This window comes from Neoarius graeffei, chromosome 22, assembly GCF_027579695.1.
Source record: "Neoarius graeffei isolate fNeoGra1 chromosome 22, fNeoGra1.pri, whole genome shotgun sequence".
Taxonomy (NCBI): domain Eukaryota; kingdom Metazoa; phylum Chordata; class Actinopteri; order Siluriformes; family Ariidae; genus Neoarius; species Neoarius graeffei.
In genome coordinates, this window is record NC_083590.1 from 3703993 (window position 1) to 3730617 (window position 26625).

At 40.0% G+C, this 26625-nt stretch overlaps 1 protein-coding gene and 1 pseudogene across 1 annotated transcript; one reads left to right on the plus strand and one right to left on the minus strand.

Moving 5' to 3' along the window:
- Positions 1-219: 219 nt before the first annotated feature.
- Positions 220-2647, minus strand: LOC132870263 (uncharacterized). The gene is made up of 13 exons (XM_060903903.1): positions 2573-2647; positions 2390-2451; positions 2153-2267; positions 1917-2054; positions 1743-1814; positions 1603-1635; positions 1406-1474; positions 1237-1317; positions 1086-1148; positions 797-999; positions 550-707; positions 376-459; positions 220-244 (listed from the first exon to the last, which is right to left on the minus strand). The coding sequence occupies exons 3-13, from the start codon at positions 2259-2261 to the stop codon at positions 220-222; spliced, it is 1035 nt and encodes a 344-aa protein (XP_060759886.1). The 5' UTR covers positions 2262-2267; positions 2390-2451; positions 2573-2647.
- A 9854-nt stretch (positions 2648-12501) lies between these two features.
- Positions 12502-18665, plus strand: LOC132870546 (E3 ubiquitin/ISG15 ligase TRIM25-like; annotated as a pseudogene).
- The last annotated feature ends 7960 nt before the right edge of the window (positions 18666-26625 follow it).

Sequence of the window (26625 nt, forward strand, 5' to 3'; positions counted from 1 at the left end):
CATTCAATAAAACAATCATATATACAAAACAGAATAAAATAGAAAAGTTTCTGAAACGGTGCATTCAATAACACACATTCAAAACAGAATAAAATAGAAATAACAGTTTTTTAAAGTGTAACTGTGCATTCAATAACAAACAAAATAGAATTAAAAAAAAAAATCACTTCACAAAAAAAGAATAAAAATCACCGTTCACAAAAAAAAGAATAAAAAAATTCACTGTTCACCCGTTGCTGCTGACCTGAAAAGAAAAAGGAACAAAATGTTTAAAAACAAGAACAATGAGCACATGTCCACAAAAGCATGATAAACCACCCTACTACCAACCACGAAATTTCTGTGATTGCACCAAATTAGAGAGCAGAAGTATACCGTCTGTGTGGTGCAAATTTTAGAGTCTGCCCAAGGCATTCCTCCACTTCAGCTTCCGTATGGCCAGGAAGTTGACGCATGCAGCTAGAAGGCAAAATAAAGGAAAGTTACACATCAAAACCTAGTCAGTCAAGCATGGCATAAAAGTGATGTGATCAATATATAAACACTTACCCTTTATAATCTTGCACAGAATGGACATCAAAGGACATTTTGGCCCGTCTGCCCCGCAAGCTGTACTGGGCGAGTACCTCATTATTTGCCGCTCGGCGTAGCATACGGTGAATGGCTGCCCCTAAACCTGCCCCTCCGACAGTTTCAAGAAAATGTTGCTGTAAAAAAATAAAAATAATTATACAATGAAAATTACTGTAGTGAGCTTATACGATAGATAGATAGATAGATAGAAAGAAAGAATTACCATCTTGTTCCTCTTGTCTGGTTGTTCCAGACTCCTATCCAACTCCAGCAGCTCCATCACCATGCTGCATGGTTTAGCCAACACCACATCATCTTGCTGGAGTTGAGGCGTGTGTGTCGGGGCGTTGGTCTCCACCAATGACTCGATCTTGTCAAACCTAGCCTCGAGCCTCCGCATCAAGCGACTCATGTGGGCCTCTGTGACTATGGGGACAAATGTGATGGAAGTTGTAATTTATAATGTACTTTCCTGAGTGAGTGAACTAGTTAGTGTGTATAAAAGTACTTACTTCTCTCAAACATGGCTGTGATAGCCGAGACACCCTGTCCGTCATGAAGCGCCCGGCTGCTGGCTGAAGTTTTCAAAAAGAAAATATTAGTTTTCCTGTTCATGATTTTGTATTCCAACATCTGTAAATGGGAACTTGAAAGCAACTGTACCTTGAACAGAGTCAAAAGAGGTTTCCAGTGATTCTTGGAGGTGCCTGGCTGACTGAATTGGGTGTAGTGCCCAGCTGCTGGCTGAAGTTTTCAAAAAGAAAATGTTAGTTTTCCTGTTCGTGACTTTGTATTCCAACATCTGTAAATGGGAACTTGAAAGCAACTGTACCTTGAACAGGGTCAACAGGACTTGGGCTAGGGTGGTGAGGACTGGCTCCAGTCCCGGCTGGTGTTGACCCTGAAAAGATGGTGCATATGGATGTTAAGTCATTTATTGGGGGGGGGGGTTTCTTATACATGGTATTCACAAAAGAAGAACCTATGATAATACATTAGACATTTACAAATAAATTGAAAAACACTTACATTGTGGTGGTAGTGGCATTGGGTCCTGCTGACCTGAAAAGAGCACACAAACATCAGATCAGTCACGTAATATGCACCGGTTATTCATCATGAATGTTAGCTCCAAGCTATGAATGATGATTTGGGAACTGTTAACTTACACACAGGGCTTCCAGGCACAGTCAGAGTCTTGGGTTGCTTCTTGGTTGCTGCTACCACTGGAGCAGAATCATCTGGAAGGAAAGACCATACAATGTGCAATGTAAATTTCTTGTAAATGACTTGAAAATGAACACTGAATTGAGTAACTAATGTCATTAGTGAAGAGAGCTTACCATCATCAGAGGATTCGGAGACAAACCTCCTTGGGCGCTTACGCTGCCTTATTGCAAAAGTGTTCACATCATCCTCTGTCTCAACACTTGAGGACTCCATCAATTGCAAACACTTCTGTTCAGCTTTGGCGTATGAATCTATGGAAAATGACTTTGTCAGTAGCACAAAAAAAAAGTACTGCCATAGAGAGAACAATTCAGTATATTCCATGTAGTGCATAGCAGCGATAGCTCACCTGTTTCGTACCAGGTTTTCTTAACAGGATGTTTGGCCCAAGTTGTATTTGGTGCTCGGCACTTCACAACATGCAATCGCACATTGTGTGTCGTCCAGTAGCAGACCATGCCATGCTAAAAATATATATAATTTAAAAAAAATTAATTATATATATTTGCTATCAAAAATATATAGGCATATATGTAAGCATACATATTTGCTATGTATCGACAAAAAAAAAAAAAAAGACTTGTACCTCAGAAGTGTGTCCAAGCCATGAAGATGGCACAACCTCAATAGCATTGTCTGTGAACTCATCTGTGAAAACAAAGGCATCATTAGCAACTTTCCTTGACCACAAACGTTTGAGATATATTTGCAAAACAGACGGAATTCTCCTTTAAGGTATAACCACAACCAGAAAGAAATCACAAATTACCTTTTCGAAAGTAGAGTACTTGAACAGAAGCAGGCTTCAGTACTTCCAACAGAGACGTTTGCTTCCAAATCCAAGTTTCGGGTAGTGACTTTACTACACGCACCTACGTCTTCTTATCCATCTGTCCAGCCAATGAGGAGTGTTCGTTTTGCGTCACATGCCGTTGCGTCAGGCAACCTGACCAATCAACAACTTACAGTGGCTAGGTCTCGTTTCTTCCTGTAGACCCCATGGGAACAAATCCAATGGATAAGGGAATCTGAACTATAAAATAAGTTACTTATTTTATAGTTCAGATTCCCTTATCCATTGGATTTAATACATGATGATTATTAACTTTTATGACAACCCTTCACACCAACAAAGTGTTGTTTTTCAACAGACAGTAAAAGTTACGTTACGTTTTCTGTGCAACCTCTGAACTACAATGCTTGTCTCGTGCTATATTCTAAACTCCAAGCAGTGTGGTTTGAGTGAGCTAGGCTAACAGAGTACTGCAGTAAACGTGTTGCTGATCTTTGCAGCCTACAAAAGTAGGCCCTCACTTGAGGTTTTATCCACCAACATACTATATTTCGTCAAATAATACATGGGGAAATCCGTACTGCTGTTATGCCGCCGTTCTGAGGCACAAATACACAGACATTTTAACAGAGAACACCGTCACCTACACGACATGTATATCGATATGGGGTAATCATGCGTAATCTCGGCGCTATGGCGTTAGCCATGCTAAGGTATGCTACATAGCATTATATCAGCATGCTAAATCACAACAAAGGTGAAAGAATTATGTACAAATTCTTTGTCAGATGGGAGACTGGAAAAGACGTGTTTTAGAGATACCAACAAAGATTCACTTCGTATAATGTGACTGGAGATGGTTGCATGCATAGCAGCTAACTGCTAGGTGAATACTATTCACATTTATACAGAATAAAATAACACATTACCTGATCGCACGTACTGTAAATCCAGATAATGTACACTGGCGCTGGTAGTTCTAAATCCAACAAGGAGACTCGGTGAAATTTTCAAATAGCTAAATAAAAGGGCTATCATAGCATCCATTAAGTCCGCCATTTTGTTATTTGCCTTAGAGCTGTTTGAAAGCACAGAGAATTCTGGGTAATGTGCAGGATGATGATGCATCGAAGCTACCTAGCTGGACTTTTATTTTTAGAAAATAAGAGGAGAAGAGAAGTGGATTTTTGTATTGCAGCAGATTTTGTTAGTGGTACAGGGTGGATTTGGTTGTTGTTGGGACAAAGTACAAATAAGTTGATCAATGGAGCTGGGTGTGAGTGAGTTGGGGCAACAATAGGGATAATGTACCAGAAGTATGTGCATGAGAAAATGTAGGCATTATTGTAATGCAGCATGTTTTGAGGGCGAAATGTGTGACCACAACTTAAAGGTCAAACTTTTGTTGCTGCTCTGCCATATTATCAGGAGCCAATTTGCACCACACAAGACTGTGCACCAAGTCACAACGACCCATTGCCAAACCATGTTCACCCTCTTCATATGATATATGCTGCAGCCTGCTCATTACAGATCACTTGAATTCCACAAAAAACATCACCACTTCAATCCAAACAAATTTAGCCTATAAGTTTATTTCTGCAAATCAGCCACACTCTACCCACATTGCACTAACTAGAAAAACATTTAACCTGTCCATTTTTGCTTTCACCATCTTGCCCAGTAAAATATCTTTTACATTTAACACTCAAAATGCTTCCTTTCCTTCGTTCTTAATGGGGTCTCCTGGAATTGAATTTGAGTCGCCTGAAATAACCAATAGAAGGAAAATACTGAAAATAAAAATGTTCAACTAATTATGTTATATATTACAAATAAAATGCTATATATCAGCTTTGAAAAGAAAACATCCACATAACTGAAGGCTAGGCTGCTGATCAAAATATAGAATATGTGACACTGTGCAATCTCTATAAAATCTAAAAAATGTGTATGGGGTCATGAGAAATTGGTGATGTAAAAATGGGGTCCCAGGCCAAAAAAGGTTGGCAACCACTGCTTTAGACAGTCAAAACACATTACTCAGGAATGTACATGGGTTTGTCGCCTATTTTTGTGAAAATTTCCTTGCAATATATCTCACAACTCAACATAGACTAGCCTATTTATCTGGCCTATATGCACACATTTCTGTTGACCATATGGTGTCTTCAATGTGTGAGGGTTGGATTCCAAACCAAAATGGCACGACATAACAATGCATAACAAAAGGAAAGTTATATGTGACAGTTTACTATGGCAAAAAAAAAGGCTACAAGTACAAAAGAGGTTGAAATAAAAGATTAAAAGATAATTTAGCCAGCATCAGGAAAGCAGATAGTATAGTTCTCAGAACAACAAAAAAACAACCAAACATAACGTTGTGTGGAGGTTATAGTGTAACCAAATGATAACGTTTCAGTTGGTTAGTTACCTCAACGTTTTGGGGACGTTTGGCTTCGTTAGGTTTATGCATAACCATGAGGAAACGTTCTCTAAATGTTAGTTGTTGGTTACGTTCTAACAAACCTTTAGAGAACCATAGGCTAACGGTACATTAACGTTCTGTGTTACTAGGGTTGGCAATGCAACATAATTTGAGAGAGAGAGAGAGAGAGAGAGGTGTGTGTGCCGGCGCATTTGTGTGCTTCAGGAGTGGGCGGGGTGTGCGTGACCAAGAAAGCTCATTGGTCAATGCAGATATACTTTTCTTGCACCACTGAGATTCTCTCCAGTTTTGAGAAACGGAGACAGTCAATCGTCAGTAGTCAGAGCTTGTGCGAGAATTTATTGAGAAGCGAGTCAAAAATGAGTAAACGAACCCTGAAACAAACGAGCTTGTTTCAGACATTTACGAAAAAGTCCAAAAGCAGTGATCCAGGGGTGTCATCTGCTTGCCAGTCCTCTCCAGTATCAGCTAGTAACACGGCACCGGCAGCTTCCACTCCTCCGCAACCTAGCAGCAGTACGCTGCAGCTGGATGCGAGCTCAGTTCCTTTGAGGGAATTGCCTTCATCTACCTCTGAGTTTGAAACTAGCCATACATCCAGTGAATTTCATATAAGAACACCTACATCTCCCCATGTCCCTTACGATCAGAAGTAGATGGTTGCTCCACCTTGCTGACAAATGAGCCATCAGATAGCTTTACTAATGAGCCACGAGTCAGCCCGCTATCACTGACATCAGATTTATCAGACATAGGGAAACTTCAACCAGATGCCTTAAAATGTGCACCGGACTCTGTAAAGCTCAATGTCCTACAGAACCGCTTCAAACCAGACAGAGGGTGGGTGGCTCCTTCTACTCTGATTTTCGGTAAACTCAGAAAAATACCCGAGGAGTTTTTCAGCGAGTCTCTGTACCCCACGTTGCGCTACAGTGTGTGTCAGAGTCGTGCGTGCGGTAGTGCTGAGCAAGTTCACTAGATTCTAATCGAGGCTATAAAGAGTTTATTGTCGTGTGTAGTTCACATATGTTGTTCAAATATCAGCCTGTGTTCATGGAAGGCTATTGTTCAATTTCAAGTTAAAGTTCTATCGTTGTTTTGTGTATAAGCCTATAGATCGACTCTTCATAGAAACTGCAGCACGCAAGCGGTTTTTTTTTTTGGGGGGGGGGGATTACACCGCTAGTGCGTACCTTACAGTTCAACCCTGCAGGCGCCCCAATTGTGATTACCGGTAGGTCTGGTGGTAACCAGGCAACCAAGCATCAACCTATTTTATAGGTTCAAATAGACACAAAATCTCGTTTTTATTCATTCCACTGGTAGTCTGTTTTGCTCAAACAGAAATAGAGGCCTGCCTCTAATTCTGGCCTCCTTCCAATAATGGCCTGGACCAAGATGCACTTGAGTGAAATAAAGGCCCCGGCCTATATTAGAGGATTTACGGTAAACTAGTAAATAAGAGAGACGCAATCCATTCTCCATTTTCTCTTCTCATGTTACATTCAGCCATGCATCGGAGCCTCACTTTTTTTTTTAATTGAAGGATATAAAACAGGTACAATGTAACAAATCCACAAAAATCAGGATAACAGATGAAGAAAATACATGGATGTAGACAAAAATAAATTAAGCAGAATAACTAGGCCTATAAAATTAATAAAACAAAAAAAGAAATAAATAAAAACCTCAGCAATGCCGATGTTAGATATGCATCATAGCCTACATAATATGATGCGTGTGCGCCACCTACTGGTGCATGTAGGATTCAGAACCCAGCAGATGATTGCAGAGTTATAATCTGATTGAAGCACACGGAGCCGAGTACCAGACAGCAGATTCTTCACCTCCAGCACTGACGGGCTCATGCTGCCATTTGCTCGATTTACAAATAGTATACTGGACTTTAGCTGCATATTTTTACTTTACAAGACAGGCATCGAGTACATTCTACCAAATCGCAGTGACGTACTTCCGGTTAACATGAGATGATGCCCACGCGCGCGCCGTGAGTCAGTACAACGTTGGACGCCGTGGAGTTCAGAGCTGCCTTGTGCTCTTCCTTCCAGAGCTGGGCTTTTTTTTTTTTTTGAGTAAATTCGGTTTTATACAGGTAATTGATATTTATGGATATATTATATTCCTTTTCTTATAGTTTCTATGATTTTTTTTTTTTCTGTTAGAAATTTCCGACTTCTTTATGTTTTGGGAGTTGTTTTATTAATGTTAGTCACATGCACTCGTATAACTTCACGAGAGCTTTCATACCTCAGTTGGTGTAAAGCCTAACGAGGAACTTTAGGGAAGTAAGTGATAGTTCCCTTAAAAGATTCACTAAGAAGGGAAAGTAAGTGATAGTTTCCCTACAGTCTAAATTCGTAATGCTGTTATTCTACTTAAAAGTCGACAATGTCATTAAAATTGGTAATAAAAAAGGGAAGTAAGTGTTAGTTCCCTAGCAAAAAAAAAAAAGGGGGGGAAAGTAAGTGATAGTTTCCCTACAAATGATCCACAGTCGTATTAATTTTGGGAAACACTATGTTCATAATCTTCGATCTAGCTTTGCTTTGAAGAATATTCAATGAGTGGCGTACAACTCTGCTGTATGGATGCTCCAAATGGAATTTCGTTGTTCTTTTTTGGACAATGACAATAAATATTCAGAATCTGAATAAGACTTGTAAATTCCTATTCACACTACTTGTTCAGATTCTGAATCTGAATAAGACTTGTGAATTCCTGTTCACACTACATGTATTTATTACTTGTTCACGGCAATTAATATGTATGACCCAGGAACCTCAACTGAAACCACATCCTCAGAAGATTTGAAAACTTCTATATCTGCCATGTTTTCAGAGATGAAAACTGATCTGAAACAACATGTAGAACAGTTTGTTGTGACTGCCATCGAAAACTACGCTTATAATGAAGATTTCTGGAGTGATGAAGAGGAGGAATCTGATGGGAATATCTCTAACGCAGATCTTGCTGGTGACTTAGAAAAATTCCTTTCTCAAGATAAAGATCAACAGAAAGAGAAAAATGCTGCCTCAAGTGAGTTCCAGGACCTCGCCCAGGAGTTTGCCACAAGTGAGAAAACAAGCCCACCAATCGATGACGATCTGGTGAAGATCATAGATGGTCTCATCAATGACAAACTACCCAAAGCAACACTCGACGAGCTTACTGACAAATATGCCAGACCAGAAAATTGTAAGCTCTTACTGGCTCCTAAGACGAACAGGACTGTGTGGATTCAGCTTTAAGACAACACCAAGAAAGCAGATACTGGAATGCAGAGATGTCAACGGATGTTTTTAACTGCAGCTTATGCTATCCTTGATGCCTCGAAAACCGCATCCGGAGAAATGAAAACCAAACTAGTCCATGCTTTGGTGCTTATCCTGTCTGGCAATAGAGAAATCAATCTGAAGAGAAGAGCTGCTAAAGCCAGATCTCAATGCCCAATACAATGCTTTATGCAATGCCTCAACTCCTATTACAACAGAGTTGTTTGGTGATGACAAGGGGAAAGAAATTGATGCAGTGACCAAAGCAAACAAGTTGGGGAAAAAAGCTTATACCCCCTAGGAAGAGTCGTGGTTCATGCTTTCAGCCCTATGGCCAGGGAAGGTCTTCAGATCGCTTTGGCTCAGCGAGGGGTCGTTATGGCGGCCGAGGATTCAACAGGCCTTTTTTAGGGGAAAGATACGCCGACCACAGGAGGACGTCGGCGAAGTCCGCATCCTACAACAAGAGCACTCAGAATTAACTCCTCCACAACAGGTCAGCTATGATAGCTTGATAAATATACTACTCGGGTCACAACAGCCTTTTATAGCTGGGCAAATAAGCCGTTATTTGAAGGAATGGAGAAAGATCACTACGGATCCTTACATTTTGCAATGTGTAAGCAACTGTCCCATTTGAATTTGACTATGATCCCTCCTGTATCCAAAGTGTCACTAATTATGAGCATAAATTCTCCCCAGCTCAACAAGAGGCCATTGGCAATGAAATGGAGACATTTTTGAACAAGCATATTATTGAGCCTGCAGTCCCAGAACCAGAAGAAGTTATTTCACCCATTTTTTACATGGTTACTTCTTTTTAAAAAGTATTTGGTCTCTTAATATTATTCTGGTTGTTCTAGTGACTCCATAGTTAATGTGATGCTCCACCATGCGGGTACTCTGCTCGAGATACCTGTATGAACCTGAAGGGAATCGACTACATACACGTCCGCTTTAAATGAATAAAGAAGGCCACTCTTTAGTCATAACATGGCTGCAGAAAGAAGCCGCTCCAGTCACCTGATCAGCAAAACTTGATAAAAGAAGAAGGATTTGTGAATGAAAAGACAACGTACAGGCAGCCCCAGAAATGCCACCAGCTGATTTGGGCAGCAAAATTGTGATTAAAATCAAGAAAAGCAGCCGAGAAACAGCAGCAAGTCTTGATCTCGATGAGAATTAGCAGATACATCTAGATGAGATACGATTCAAATCAGGACCATGGAGCATGGGGACACAGGAAGAGTAACGCAGCAGAAACCATTCATCAGCCTCAAGAAGAAGAAAATAAAGGTGACATCTGCAAAAGAAACACAGCAGCTTCTGGAGAAACATCTTATTTTCAGATGAATCCAAACTGAACTTGGATGGATGTGGTGGTCGAGTGTTTGTGTGGAGAAAGCCAGGAGAAGAATTCCAACCAAACTGCACTAAGGTACTATAAAGCACGGAGGAGGCTGGGGCTGTTTCTCCTACAGCGCTGTTGGTGAGCTTATGTTCAATAACGGCGTCATGAACTTTCAGAAATCTGCAGAGAAATGATTCAACCAACAGAAATGGATTTTTCAGAAGGATAATGAACCAAAGCAGATGACTGACAGCGATAAACATGTCTCTGCCAACTGTACTGAACACGGTTGTACACAATTATACACAAAATATACAGATAAAAAAGGAAAAGTTTCCTGTAACTTGTTTAAATGATCAATAAAACATCATCTTTTTATCATCTAAACCTTTATCTTTCTGGCTGCTGAGTCATTACATGGTTTCCCCAGGTTTGACCACCATAAATTTAAGACCACTTAAATGAGAATTAAAACCTACATCGCACCCATTATGCGGTCGTAGAACACCAGATCAAATTCCCAATAATGACACATGTTTCAAGTAAAAATACTCTTATAAAAGTTATATACTTAAGTCATTATGTGCATTGCTTGTCGAATCTTCACATTCAAGACAATAAAACAAGTCTAAACCTGGAAGAAAGGAGCACAACGTAGGGTCCAAGTCATGGCCTTAAAGGTACACAAAAATGCAATAGGCATACCAACACATTAATGCCAAAGGTGTGCACTCACCAGTCAAAAAGCCAAACTGAGGGCCTAACTCGAGGCCTAAAGAACTGTCTCTGAGCTAATTATGACCGTGCACCCAGAGATGATACTTAAAATAAAGTGATGTGGGTGTATTTTTTTTTAAATAAAATATCAAAACATTCACAACACTCTAAACAGACAAACTCTTTGTCTTAGTTTCCCAGCACTTGCTTCAACCATTTTACATTTTGTACTTTTGTAAACGAGGGTGGGAGAGAGATACAGAGGGGTATAGATAGATAAGAGACAAGGGGGATAGATGGGAAAATAGATAGATAGATAGAAAAGAGGTAAGCCTAAAGTCTCTTAAAGGTGCACAAAAATGCAATTGGCATACCAATACATTGGTGCAATGGTGTGCACTCACCAGTCAAAAAGCCAAACCGAGGGCCCAACTCAAGGCCTAAAGAACAGTCTCTAAACTAATTATGACCATGCACCCAGAGATGATAAACAGACAAACTCTTTGTCTTAGTTTCCCAGCATTCAACTTGCTTCAACTATTTAACATTTTGAAGAATTAAAAGAAATGTAAATACTCCTAGTAAACAAGGGAGGGAAGACATAGATGTGGAGGTGGATAGATAAGAGACACAATGAGATAGATAGGAAAGAGGTATACAGATGGATAAGAGATTGATAGGAGAGAGCGATAGACATAATATAGATAGATAACAGAGTGGTAGACAGACATAAGAGATAGAGAGGAGAGGAAAGATTAAAAGATATAGATAATCCACCACTTGCCTCGTTAACGTCTTTGACCAACTCCTTTGTTATATAAGGAGCAAGACCGAATTTTATGTAAGACGTTTTTGTTTTTTCCACAAGAGAATGTTGTAGCGACTTCCGAGTCTGGGAACATGGCCTTAGAGTTCGCTTATGCCCTCATTCGAGCTGTACGAGTGGTGTTCCGTAATTGTTTTTAAAATCCAGAGCACCTCTGCCCGAAGTGTCGGGGTTCCACCGACACCCATCATGCCACTGCTCGGCCCTTGTGTTGTTGCTAGCCTTGCCGATTGATGTCTGGCTTGGCTGATGCTGCTGACATTCGACAGTGGTGCTAGTGCCAACTCCAGGTGCATTTGGAGATTGAACCGTGCAGAACTAAGTGATGGGCTGGTGGCAGTGGAGGGCAGATGCAATGTGCTTTGAGCGCTTCATGTGAGACTCTAAAGCAAAATGACCTATAGTGGACAACTTGAAGGTCTTTCAACAAACACCGCATCTTGCTTCAACGTTGCTTCCAGGAACCTCCGTCACCCAATCACAATATCTTTCATCTGAAAGCCACTGCTGATTAAAACGACACTTCCCCATGCTGTGATTCGCGGAGTCTCCTCTCCACCACGGACTCCGATGATTGCGCCGGCGCGAAAATGTATCAATATTATTTCTTTCTTTGCACATACTCCAAGAAATTCACTGATGTTATGCAAAACCCACGTTTGCACATTGTAGAATAGTATGAGTAAATTTAAGACCTTTGTTTAAAAAATTAAGACTTGGGCAAAGCAATTTAAGACTTTTTAAGGCCTTAATTTTGGAATATTACATTTAAGACTTTTTTAAGACTTTTAAGACCCTGCGGCTACCATGCATTAATATCGCGACGTTCTCTTCTGCATTTCCTGGACAGAAAGTTTCTTCCTGAATTCGTCAAGAAAGAGGAGGGAATGTGTGAATTGGTGAAGGTCAGAAGTGTGTGTTGTGATGGAGAAAACAAAAGAGATGGATTGTGTTTGTGTTCAAACCCTTTAGATGAAGAGAGTTGGACTTCCAGATTTTTCTGAATGATTTTTTTTTTTCACTTTTTTTTTTTTTTGGACATTTTAGTGGAGTCCACTGAATCAACGTTCATAAAATGTCATGAAATTAATCCTAATCAGTGCGGCTACATGGGTTATATTTCTGCACTGAAGGGAGATGAAATGGTTAATAGAGGAGTGTTCATGACCTCTCTGTGTTTGTGCTCCCCCTCTTCCGAGCTCTCTCTCTTTCACACACAGGACCAGGAATTGACTCATTTCAGAGAAAACAAAACTGATCTCTCTCTCTCTCTCTCTCTCTCTCTCTTTCAGTGTGAGTTCAAGAAAATGGCTGAGGCCAGTATTTCAGTAGCTCAGGACCAGTTCAGGTGTCCAGTGTGTCTGGATCTCCTGAAGGATGCGGTGACTAACCCCTGTGGTCACAGTTTCTGTAAGGTGTGTATTAATGGCTGCTGGGATCAGGAGGATCAGAAGGGCGTCTACAGCTGTCCTCAGTGCAGAGACACTTTCACGACAAGGCCTGTTCTATGCAGAAACAACATGCTGGCTGAAGTGGTGGAGAAAATGAGGAAGACTGAAGTCCAAGCTGCTTCTCCTGCTCACTGTTACGCTGGACCTGGAGATGTGGAGTGTGATTTCTGCACCGGGAGAAAACACAAAGCCATCAAGTCCTGTCTGATGTGTTTGGCTTCATTTTGTGAAACTCATCTGAAACCTCATCTTGAAGTTCCTGTTTTGAAAAAACACACATTAATTGAATCCTCAGCAAAACTCCAAGAGAAGATCTGCTCTGAACATAACAAGCTGATTGAGATCTACTGTCGTACTGATCAAATATGTATTTGCTCTTTGTGCATGTTGGAGAAACATAAAGACCATGACGCTGTTTCAGTTGCAACAGAAACAGCTGAGAAACCGGTGAGAACTAGAAATCTTTCCAGAATTAAATCATCTTAATTATAGTTTCCCATCTAGAAACAGGGGGGCGGCACGGTGGTGTAGTGGTTAGCGCTGTCGCCTCACAGCAAGAAAGTCCGGGTTCGAGCCCCGGGGCCGGCGAGGGCCTTTCTGTGCGGAGTTTGCATGTTCTCCCCGTGTCCGCGTGGGTTTCCTCCGGGTGCTCCGGTTTCCCCCACAGTCCAAAGACATGCAGGTTAGGTTAACTGGTGACTCTAAATTGACCGTAGGTGTGAATGTGAGTGTGAATGGTTGTGTGTCTGTGTCAGCCCTGTGATGACCTGGCGACTTGTCCAGGGTGTACCCCGCCTTTCACCCGTAGTCAGCTGGGATAGGCTCCAGCTCGCCTGCGACCCTGTAGAACAGGATAAAGCGGCTACAGATAATGAGCTCTAGAAACAGGTGCTTTAGTCAGTGATATGATTTGAACTTTAATTTCAGTGTGTGTCTCAATCAGAAGGATTCTGTAAAAGCTGATTAAAATTGTCTGTGTTCTGGTGAACAGAGTGTTAAATTTATCTTCAGTGATGGTCGTAATCTGGTTCGGGGTGGGTTTCCTGATAACGGTGCCCTTTAGACCTAAAGAGAGAGTTGAGAGACTCTCTTAAGGAACGAACGTTGTCTCTGTATGTGGTTTTCCCGAACTGACTCGTAAGAAGGAGTCTAAAGAGCAACAGGACGAAGAGCGTCTTTGCAGTTCGCGTCCCCAATATAGGCATTAGTAGCTGCTAAAGGCAATTGTATTAGACATAACGAACAATGTCCAAGTTAACTAACTGTGTAAACATTAGATGTGGAGAAGACTATGGCAACTTGGTGGGCAAATCCACAGAAAGTCATTTGACTAATCAGACTGCATAGAATAAAACATTTTATATCCCTCAATATGCTTCCGCAGGTTGGATGGTGAGTTTTTGTAGGCTGTGATGTGCTCCGTTTTAGGCAAACAAAGCCAACATTTAAAATGAAACGACTCTTTATTCCTTTCAGAAAACTGAACCATGGGTTCTAGCTATAGAACCGTGGGTGTGTGCATTCCCCAGAAGAACTGCCTCCTTCCATTCTGCTGTCAACTGATCGTGTTAAATAATGCTGCGGAGAAATCATTGATCTTGATTTTATCCAGTCTATGGACATGACGTGACCCTAGTGATTACTGATAGACTGTCTCAGTGTCACCTGCGGAAAAACCAATCACGTTTTAGAAAAGAAAAGAAAAAAACATCCACTTTCAAAGCTGCTTCATAGTAACGAGGACCTTGATAGAAATGTAGTGGAGTAAAAAGTACAATATTTGTCTTTCAAATGGAGTGAAGTTAGTCATAAGTTTCACAAAAAAATAATCAAGTAAAGTACAGATACTCAAAAAGTGTACTTCAGTACAGAACTCAAGTAAATGTACTTCGTTACTGTCCACCTCTGATAATTAACTCGATGTATTTGCAATGTAGAAGAAAACTAATTGAACACCACCAGCAGATTCAACACCAGTTTCCCCCGCTGACTGTGAGAGTCCCTCAGAGCCGCATGCGCATTCTGTGGATTCGGCAGCGAGCGAGTTGCTCTTTGTTTTGAACGAGTGCTCCGGGTCTCTCGTAAATTCCGAGCAAACTAAAGGACGACTTGTGCTACGATGTTGTTCGGGAAAAACACGTTAGCTTGATGATGGATCTTAAGAGGTCATGTAAAACTCTCTTGGCCTTAAGAGGCTTTCGGGAAACCCAGCCCAGATCAGTTAGTGAACATTTCTCTCTCTCACACACACACACACACACACACACACACACACACACACAGTACATAACCTTCAGAGCGAAACATGAATGTACTTTGAACTGACATTAATATGGAACCAGTTCGCTCGTACTGTATAAAAAGCTGAATGTATTTTATTTGTCCTCAGAGTGAGTTAAAGGAGGAGCAGATGAAATCCCAGCAGAGAATCCAGGAGAAGCAGAAGGTGGTGCAGGAGCTGAAACAGGCTGTGAACACTATAAAGGTGAGCAGAGACAGAGCTGCTCCTAGAAACACGCACAACATGGACAACGAGTCATTTACAGTCCCAGTAAGAGAGGGAATGATAGATGAGCTTTAAATCTTGTCCTAACAGCTCAGTGCACAGACAGCAGTGGAGGACAGTGAGAGGATCTTTACTGAGCTGATCAGCTCCATGGAGAAAAAGCGCTGGGAGGTGACGGAGCTGATCAGAGATCAGGAGAAGGCTGAACTGAGTCGAGCTGAACGACTCCTGGAGCAACTGGAGCAGGAGATTGCTGATCTTCAGAGGAGAGTCACTGAGCTGGAGCAGCTTTCACACGCACACGATCACATCCATTTCCTCCAGGTAACACTCACTGTCTGATCTACAGAGCCAGCTGTTCCTCACACACTCTCTAAAACACCTCTCATTAAGGGAACAATAAATGTCCCTGTCTGACATCACAAGTGGGTTTTACATTTCATTTGCTTTCTGTAGGTTTTAGCTTCTGGACGTTGCTCTCCTCAACTTCAAAGACCAGATTTTCACACATCCAGCGTCACTGTCCATCAACATCTCTCATTTGATGGAGTGAGGAATTCTCTCTCAGATCTGAAAAAGAGTCTCGAGGAATTCTGTGAGGAGGAATTCAGCAAAATCCCTCCACATGGTAAGAGGAGCTGTTCCTGCTGGAGAAACACAGTGATGTGTTATTTCTTAGCGATGCTCCTGCTTTCTTTTCTGCAGACACTTTATTCACCCGACACTTTGAACTAAAACACTGATTTAAAATGAATAAACTGACTGGATCACTTTAAACTCTTTCCATCTTTTACACGAACTCATGTTTCTTTTTTTTCTCTCCACAGCTGCAGCAGTTCAGATCATTTCAGGACCAGAAGCACAGAGAAGAGAAGAGTTTCTCAAATGTACATCTAACACACACTTCTAGGCCTGTCACAATAACAAAATTTGTTGGATGATATATTGTCTCAGAAATTAGTGCGATAAACGATATTATTGTTGATGTCTTTTCAAGACAATTTTATGCCACTAGTAAAATAATAATGATCATGCAAATACACCCTTTCATAGAACAGTAAACTTTTTAAGTCAACTTATTCAATTCAACAGTGGAACGTAAACAATAAATATAAATAAGTTCAATAAATAAAACAATCAAACAAAACCACTCACAAGAAAAACAATAAATAAAATACAATTCATGGCTCTTAAAAATTGCACTGAAGTGAATATTAACTTGGCACAGGGGAATAAAAAGCCATTCTTTTCTTCACAGGCAACATTCTGCCAATCCAGTTTCTCAAAGATTAGTACCCAGATCAACAAAAAGTTCAAAGTAACAACGTATTGCCAGCTGTCATTTGGATAAAAGTCACAACAATTAGAATGAGAACATGTAGGCAAGGGCGTAGGTTTGGTATTAACATTGGTGGGGACAAAAACCCAATGCCAACCCCCAGTGGTGCCAACTTCAGGTCAACATTAGAGGGTCACAATATTTTGCTCCGTTGTGTTCCACCAAAAGAGTCTCCATCATCTCTCCAAAGGCCAGACTTTTAACATTTGAAGTTCAGAACTGTAGTAATTCATGAATAATAATAATAATTTGAAATCCATTTGATTAACTGCAAATCTTGCATGTGATGATGAACTCATTCTACCAATTTGCAAATGTGTTTTCCAAGCGAATAGCGCACTGACTGTCGGGAGGGTGTATGTTCCTTTCCCTCATAAATGGAAATAAAACCCATCTGGAGCCTTAAACACTGCGTTCCATGAGGCTGGCAGGGGGAGTCGGCTCTCTTCTGTGGGATCTTTAACTAGTTTTAGAATGCTAGTTTAAGCTGATATGTGATTGATCTAACGGTAAAACAGCACGAGGGCTCGAGAACTTTGACAGGTTACAATTTTACTTGGCAACAGAATGTATCTGAATTCTGATTGGTTGTTGTATCTGAATTCTGATTGGTTGTTGTTATATTATTGCCCTTTTGTTGTGTTCTTGAGCCCAGAGTGGGGGGAGGGGGGAGTGACAGGGTTCTACAGAGAAAAGTTTTCACTGCAACCGAACTGCTGTTTTCGTGACCACGCCCCCAGCGCGGATATTCATGTTCACATTGTTCAGTTTGTTTTTCTCTTTTATTTTAGATTTCTGTTATCTGACTCTGGATCCCAACACGGCACATCGTCGCCTCATTCTGTCCAAGAAGAACAGAGCGGTGAGATGTGGTGAGAGAGAGCAGCGTTACTCTGATCATCCAGAGAGATTTGATTACTGCTGGCAGGTGTTGTGTAAGGAGAGTGTGTGTGGACGCTGTTACTGGGAGGTGGAGTGGAGCGGTGCTGTTGGTGTGTCCATATCAGTCTCATATAAAGACATCAGCAGGAAAGAATGGGGTAATGAGTGTCTTTTTGGATCCAGCAATCAGTCCTGGAGACTGCGGTGTTTTTCTCCTTCTTCTCTCTCGTTCTGGCACAACAACATCGAGACTGATCTCAGAGGTCCATTACCCTCCAGAATAGGAGTGTATGTGGATCACAGTGCAGGAACTCTGTCCTTCTACAGCGTCTCTGACATGATGAAGCTCCTCCACAGAGTCCACACCACATTCACTCAGCCTCTGTACGCTGGGTTTGGGGTCTCCTGGCGTTCTACAGTGAGATTGTGTGATCCATAATAAAAGTGTGTAGTGTTTTCTGTAAAATTCCTGCACATTGCCACGTTGTTGCTCAGTCGTCTGTTTCACTAGAACACAATCCAGCTGCACAAAAACACTCATTTTAATATTTAAATTAAACAGATGAATAATTAAAAAAATAATTAAAAAGGAAATGTTAAAAATTAACTGTCAGACAAGAAACTCGTCAAATTTAAAAAGAAAATGATCTCATGACCTTCGCATTATAAAGTTGTGTTTGTTTCATATTAAGCAGCGTCTCATTAAATAACTAATAAACAGTAATAAAGCCAGAACAGAACAACATTTTAAACCTGTTCAGGTCACACTATATAAAAATAAAACATCACTTTTGGAATGAATTTGATTTTTCTGCTTGTGTTCTAAGATGTAAAATCCACATTCACTTTTTCAAATCTGAAGTTGTTTCTAAACCCTGAGATTTGATCGTAAAACATTGAACAATATTTAAAACTCCATTAGAACATCCAGTACATGATCGGTTCAGGCTGCCCATGTCGTGTTCATCCCATATTCAGCCTGGATGATGATTGGCCCGCAGATAGAACCTTATAAATCCAGGTTTATCTGTGAGTTTGGGATTTTTATTCAAATATTACAATCAAAGCTTTGCAGAATAAAAGATAAGAGCACAGGAGAATAAAGTTTCCCCCAGTGATGGAGTTTCTGTGCTGAACTCATTTTCAGACAGAAGCAAATTCAACCTTTTCCTGAGAGTTTCAGCAGCTGGATAAATATTGTTCAGTATTTTAAACTGAATTTCTTTCACTGTGGGTGAAATTGGCCGTCTAAGATAACTATAGTACGTATTTGTTAGCGTTCCTCCATTGTCAGTTATTCTTTTTTTTTTTTAATCAGGGAATAGCTTCCATTTTAAAACATTTTTAATTCCTTTGTTGTTAGATTTTCTTTCACCAATTTTCAATTCAGGCAGTTTGACCGACACCTTTGAATATTCAAGGGTATTTTTTATCGTGAACCTTAAGGGAGGTGGAATAGCTCTACAAATTTGATTAAATTCTCTTTAGACACATTTTAAATGAAACTTTTCTACAAACAAATTAAATTGCATTAAATGTCCATTTTCATCCATTAGATCAGTAACATCTAAAACTTTATCATTCCATTCTTGTTGAAATAAAGTCTTCCTATTAATAGTAATGGTTCTATTATTCCACAAGGTTAAGTACGCTCGCATTTGTGGACATTAAATAAATAATTTTGGTGAAATTGGGCAGCCTTGTCTGATTCCACGTAAAATCTTAAATTTTGGTGTCATTCCAGGGTTAAGGGAGATATAACTATAAATATCATTGTGAAATATTTTAATAACCTTGCAGAACCCTTTTCCAAATCCAAGATTTTTGAGTTTTATAAACAAAATCATGCTCCACAGTGTCAAATGCTTTGAAAAAGTCTAGAAATAAAATGAGACTGATTGAATAATCGATTGGTAATCAATCATATCCAGAATCAGTCGGACGTGGTTTTGAATATATCTTCCCTTTATGAAGGCTGATTGATATTCGTCTACAAGTTTTACAAGTACACGCTTTGCAGATACTAAGGCAAGTAATTTATAATCATTGCATAGTAAGGTTATAGGTCTCCAATTGTCTCGTAACAAGAAGTCTTTTTTGGGTTTTGGTAGCAAGGTTATTAAGCCTGTCTTCATCGTCGGGGATAAACATCCTTTGTGAATGCATTCTAAAAATGCTCTATATAATTTTTTTTTAATATCCACCCAAAAGTATTTTAAAAATTCAGATGTTAAGCCATCGATTCCTGGTGATTTACCATTTTTCATTTGTTTTAATGCAATTTCAATTTCTGTTATAGTTCATTCCTCATCAAGTGTATGTTTGTCTTCATCCAGTTTTTTGATGTCATCATTGATGGGATAAAATAAGACGTCACATTCTGATTTATTTAATTTAAGTTACAATAAATGAGCCAAATTTCATCCTGTACTCATTTCTGATCTATTATATTATCATTGGCTGTAAGCTTACTCATTTTTCTGAGTTTGTCTTTGTTTTTCCAAGTCTGAAGAAATACGAACTTTTTTCACCCTGTTCGATCCATCTAGCTCCTGGTCGAGTGGAAGCTCCATTTGCCTTTGTGTATATTCTGTAGTTGAGACTGCAGTGACTAATTCTGAAATGTTTTCGAAGGATAGTTGTATGTATTAATTTTATCAATCAGATCCTTTTGTTCTTGTTTCCTCATCCATGAATTTTTTACCCATGCCAATTGCTATTTGTTTGACCTTAAACCATTCCCATTGACTACTATCAGACGTATCTGACTCTTCAACCTCCAAAAGAGACTTCACCTGATCACAAAATTCACCGTGCTGTAATGTCATTATTAAATTTCCAGGTATGAGGAACACTAAAAAACCTAATTTTACAGTATATGACTAATTTTAACAGCAGTTTTCCTGTTCTTTAAAAATAGTGTACAAGACTAAAGACATTCCATAAGTCAACAATCCATCTGTTATAAGTATTATGACAGTGATGATAATGTAGGGGGGTTTTTTTTACAGAAAAGACAGTTCATTTTACATGATCTCTTCAGTTTTCTTAAATTACATACAAATTCATGTAAAATGACAGTAATTAAATATGTAGCCTGGTATATTAAGTTATCTATACTAACACTATTAACACTTCTCTAATTTTAAATCTTATTTTTATATTTGCATGTAATTATATATGTAGCTTGGTATATAAAGGTTTAAGTCTATACTAACAATTAACGTTTTTCTCTGTAATTTTAAAGTGAATCTTATTTTAGATTTATGAGTACTTTTACATTCAAACTTCGTAATTAAATATGTGGCTTTTTATAAAGCTTTGTCCATACTAACAATGTTTTTCCTCTGTAATAAGGTCAACATTAGTTTTATATCTGTATTTACATTCAAAAACTGTAAATATGTAGCTTATTATATAAAGGTTTACATGCATGTCCATACTGATGTTTTTCTCTGTAATGTTAAGGTAGATCTTGTTCACTAGTACTTGTATTGTATGTATAAAAGTGCTGGTGTAGACTTATATACTTTAATATTCAAAACTAATTCTGGATATAATGCCAATGAATCTGACAAAAATAAAATGAGGAAAGGCAAAGTCAGTAAAAGGATTGCAATAGTCCAGGCAGGAAGTAGCAACAACGATTAGCTTCTTGCTGTTGAATGTTTTATTCAAACATTCATCAATGCATTTAAACTTAATGATAAGGGCATCATGAACCCCCAGAGTGCTCTTTTCAATGAAGGGCCTCCAAATTGAAGCTTCAATTTGTGTGCCAAATAGGCCTAACACATGAACAAGTCTGATGCACCTTATATCCAACAATAACATGCCAGCCGCAGAGTGAGACACTGAGAACAGAAATCTTCAATCTATTGCAAGTTAAAAAAAAACAAGAAACAATGTATAGAAAAAGGCTGTGCTTACAAAGAGCTTGTCTCAAATGAATTAACACTTTTCAATAACATTCATCAACTTATTTCAATGCACTGTTCTACTTGGAAACCTTTGGTCCTGGCATTCACATGGACACGTGTTTGTTCGGTGAGGTAGTGATCTCACCCTTTTACTCTGACCATTCAAAATTGGCAATTTTGGAAATGAGGCTCAGCACCCTTGGGTTGACAGCATACTGACGTCCCTTTGCTTTTCACTCGACTTTAGTCCCTTGATCTGGGTTGATTCTGAAGATGCATCTGTTGGAAAGACATTTAACACAAACCATTCAGAGAAAACTAATGTTGGCATTAAAGCCAGTGAAACAGCATCTTGAGATACAAAGTTAATACGTTTTCACAAACCTACACTATGCAATTTCCAAGCATTAGAGGGGGTTGAGAGTAGAAATGCACCGAGTCTCCTAACTTGAGCAGTATGTACATGTCCCGCATGTCTCAGAGCCTGTAAATATTCTCATTCAGCCAGGTCATAGTTATCGCGAGGAAATTTAATTGAACACAACTGGACTTGGTTATATGTCTTTGAAGACGTTTCACCTATAGGACGAGTCCTAGTCTAGTCCAGCCTAGTTAGACCAGCATGAACTGATGAGGTGAAACATCTTCAAAAGACATAACCAATTCCAGTTGCGTTCAATTAAATTTCCTTGAGATACGCAGGTCAGAGTTATGAGCTGGGGAGGAGTTGCCAGGTTTGAATGCTGTGTGTTTTCAAACAGTAACTGGCAAATTCTACATTATCTACCTGTAAAGCAGCGTGTGCATGCATTCTGAAAGTGTACAACCCCTGGCAAAAAATATGGAATCACTACTCTTGGAGGATGTTCATTCAGCTGTTTTACTTTGTAGCAAAAAAACAAAGTCACAGACATGACAATTGTTTTAACAGCTGAACATTCTGGCTTTGTAAAATCTCATCTCATTATCTCTAGCCGCTTTATCCTTCTACAGGGTCGCAGGCAAGCTGGAGCCTATCCCAGCTGACTACGGGCGAAAGGCGGGGTACACCCTGGACAAGTCGCCAGGTCATCACAGGGCTGACACAGACAACCATTCACACACTCATTCATACCTACGGTCAATTTAGAGTCACCAGTTAACCTAACCTGCATGTCTTTGGACTGTGGGGGAAACCGGAGCACCCGGAGGAAACCCACGCGGACACGGGGAGAACATGCAAACTCCACACAGAAAGGCCCTCGCCGGCCCCGGGGCTCGAACCCAGGACCTTCTTGCTGTGAGGCGACAGCCCTAACCACTACACCACCGTGCCACCGCTTTGCAAAATATACCTCAAATTCTATGAAATTGTAATTAATGGCACATTTTTTTAAAGATCAATTAGAAGAAAAAATTATGGAATCACTCAATGAGGAAAAAAAAATTATGGAATCAAGCTATAACTTGCATTTCTAAAACAAATATCCGTACAAGCCTAAATGTGCAAATTAGTCTGCAGTTAAAAGAGACTGCTTGTAGACCTGAATGAGCTGTTGCACCTGACTGATTGACAGAAAACATGGCCCCAACAAGAGAGCTGTCAGTTGAAACAATGGAAAGGATTATAAAACTCCTTAAAGAAGGTAATTCAACACGGAGTGTGGTAAAAGATGTTGGGTGTTTCCAGTCAGCTGTGTCTAAAATTTGGAACAAGTACAAACAAAATGGGAAGTTTGTAAAAGGGAAACATACAGGTAGGTCAAGGCGTCAGGACAGGAAACTCAAAGCAAGATGCCTTGAAAATAGACAATGCACAAGAAAAGAAATGAAAAACAAATGGGCAGAAACAGGAGTCAATGTTTGTGACCAAAATGTGAGAAATCGGCAGAAGGAAAATGGGATTTACATACAGAAAAGCCAAACATTAACCATCATTAACACCTAAACAGAAGAAAACAAGGTTACAGAGGGGTTAAAGAGAAGGAGTCATGGGCTGTGGGTGATTGGATGAAAGTTATATTCAGTGATGAATCATGAATCTGCATTGGCCAAGGAGATGCTGGAACTTTTGTTTGGTGCCGTTCCAATGAAACAAAGATGACTGCCTGAAGAAAGCAAGCAAATTTCCACAGGTCATTGATGATATGGGGTTGGATGTCAGGTAAAGGACCTGGGCAGATGGCAGTCATTACCTCTACAGTAAATGCACAGGTACATTGAAATTTGACACTTTTCTCATTCCATCAATCAAAAGTACTTTTGGTGGTGATGAAGTCATTTTTCAGGATGATAATGCATCTTGCTACAGAGCAAACACCATTAAAACTTTTTTTTTCAGGAAAGGCAGATCAACTCAATGGCATGGCCAGCAAACAGTCTGGATCTCAATCCAATTGAAAATATGGTGGAAATTGGGGGGGGGGAGGAAAGTCCATGACAAGGCTCCATCCTGCAAAGCTGATCTGTCAACTGCTATATGAGAAAGTTGGAACCTGACTGATAAAGAATTGTTTTTCATTAGTGAAGTACACACCTCAAAGAATTCAAGCTGTCATAAAAGCCAGGGGAGGTGCAGCAAAGTACTAATTTTGATTTTTTTTATTTATGATTCCATAATTTTTTCCTCATCGAGTGATTCCATAATTTTTTCTTCTACTTGATCTTGGGGGGGGAGGAGAGAGAAGTGCACCATTAATGAAGGAAGGACTGCCCCATGAGGACAGTTGAGGGTTATACCTGTTAATATTATAGTCAGGCTGTCTGTTGTTGCCCAAATGAGGATGGGTTCCCTTTTGAGTCTGGTTCCTCTCGAGGTTTCTTCCTCATGTCGTCTGAGGGAGTTTTTCCCTTGCCACCGTCGCCACAGGCTTGCTCATTGGGGATAGATTAGGGATAAAATTAGCTCATGTTTTAAGTCGCTCAAGTTCTGTAAAGCTGCTTTGCGACAATGTTTATTGTTAAAAGCGCTATACAAATAAACTTGAATTACAAAAAATGCATTTAATTTTTTTGAGGTATATTTTACAAAGCTAGAATGTTCAGCTGTTAAATTAAATGATTGTGTCATATGTGATTTTTTTTTTTTGTGCTACAAAGTAAAATAGCTGAATTAACATCCTCCAGGAGTAGTGATTCCATATTTTTTGCCAGGGGTTGTACCGCTGCAAGAACGAGAGTAGCGGAAAGTTCCACTGGGTAGTCAACGTTGTGCAGGTAATATGAGCAGAACATCTGGAATGCTTTGGTGAAACTGTTTGTTGACTATGACCTGGTCCACAGCAACCATGAACATCTTGGCAGTGAGTGGGGTATTACCTGAAAACAGTGCAAGAGTATTATTACCATAGCCAGTAAATAGTTTGCTACATGTACTGTATATGGATCCCGAATGGTTAAGTAAGCCAGGAGCTGTGTTCCACACACTGCAAAACAAAAACTGTGCCAAGTGTTTAAAAAAATAAAATAATAATAATAATAATAATAATAATAATAATAATAATAATAAATTTAAACTATAAAATGGATTTCTCCAGCTCTAAACATGTTTTGCAGTGTACGGTACACTCCTCCGTATGTGTAAACAAAGATATTAAAATAAGTCATAACATTATTTTTGGCACACCTACCACAGACCACAACGCAGGGTGTCCATGGTAGCTTGGTGGTGTCCACATCAGTCACAAATGCGGGGTCATTGACATTTACTAACATCTTCCTGCTCCTTAAAATGGACAAGAAGCATCAGTACAGCTGCACAAGTTTCATCACCTCCTGCCAGGGCTTGGTTCAGAATAGTGCCTGCTCTGCTGGACGGCTCAGTTTGAATAAACTGAAAATACCGCAGGATTCTTCTGAACTTGGTAGCTGTGGACTCTTCAAAGCTGTCATCAATCTGGACACCTGTTAGTTCTCTGAAATGAAGCCTCATTCCAATTTCCTGGCAGAGGGAAAGGCCATTCCTTAAGGATCTCTTCTGTCTCCTTCAGTCCTGACAGTATGTCTCTCCTCTATGAGGGAAACATCTCAATCAGTCTTTCCATTTTCTTTGCATCTTTGTCTTTGAACATCTTCATTAGTTCTTGTTTTTGCTCATCTTTTGTTTCACCAGCAGGAAGCTCTGGGTCAGGATTAATGCAGCCATATGCATCTCTGCATGCTTTTTTTGCAGTCAGGAGTGTCACTTTCAGAAAGCCTTTTCTGGGCAGGAGCTTGGAGTCGTCTATAGTTATCAATCCGAGATATGAACTGTTTCACAAGTGAGTCCTGCCTAGTGCCGACAACCTGGCCCTCAATCTCATCTCAGAAGGATTTTGGGTAGTGAATTACCATTTTCCTTGCAATTTCAGTGATGTGCCTCTTTCCAGGTTTCTTGCATACAGTCAGTATTTCAGCAGCGACAATCCTAATAATCTCCCTTCTCTCTGCTGCAGTCAGTCTCTCCTCAGTATCCAACACCCTTCTTGTATTTGAGGGCATCTTATTCCAGGGTATTTCAAAGCTGTAACACCAGCTACTATCTTCTCCGGCGAAAAGTGAGGAGCCACTCTCTGAAGTAGTAGGTGAGGCTTGACTTCTCATGGCTGTGACTGAGACTGGGCTCCTTGGGGCAGTGGACTTCAGCGTGGTGTCGAGATCATCAGTGTCACACACAAATGATTCTTCACCAGTGCTCGCCTCTTCAATTTCACTGGTAAGTAATGAGGAGGAATCATCCTCTCTCATAACTGAGGGTGAACCTGAATTAACAAAAGGACACATTCATGTCAGTCAATATCATTCATATATAGCTTTCACTTATTGTTCTGACCAGTGAGTCAATCCTTACCTTGTAGTATCTAATCTAGTAGTAAGTACACTGTAAACCATCACTGTTGGTAGGCTAGTATCACAAGTCAAGGGAGTTGACAATGACTCAACAAAGACTACACAGAAAACAGGACTCAAATACAAACGAAGAGGATGAGGAATAGGTGGAGAGAGGAAGGAGAAGGTCAGGTGATGGGAGCCAGGAGAACACTGATAGGTGGAGAAACACTAGGAGGTAGAGAAGGACAAACCTGACAACAGGACACAGGTGAAGCAGATGCAGGCAATCACACAGGTGGGAAAAAAGGACAAAGACAGGAAGTAAATATGAAACAGAACACAAGGGGGCAACTACTACAAAATAAAACATGAAACAGAACACACAAAAACCACAACACTAGTATGCGCACACCCTTGTAAATTCATCTTCACAAAATGTAAAGTTTGGATGGATGTTTTCATTTAATGATTAATTCTCTTCTCTGCATTGCTGGAGATAAAACCTAT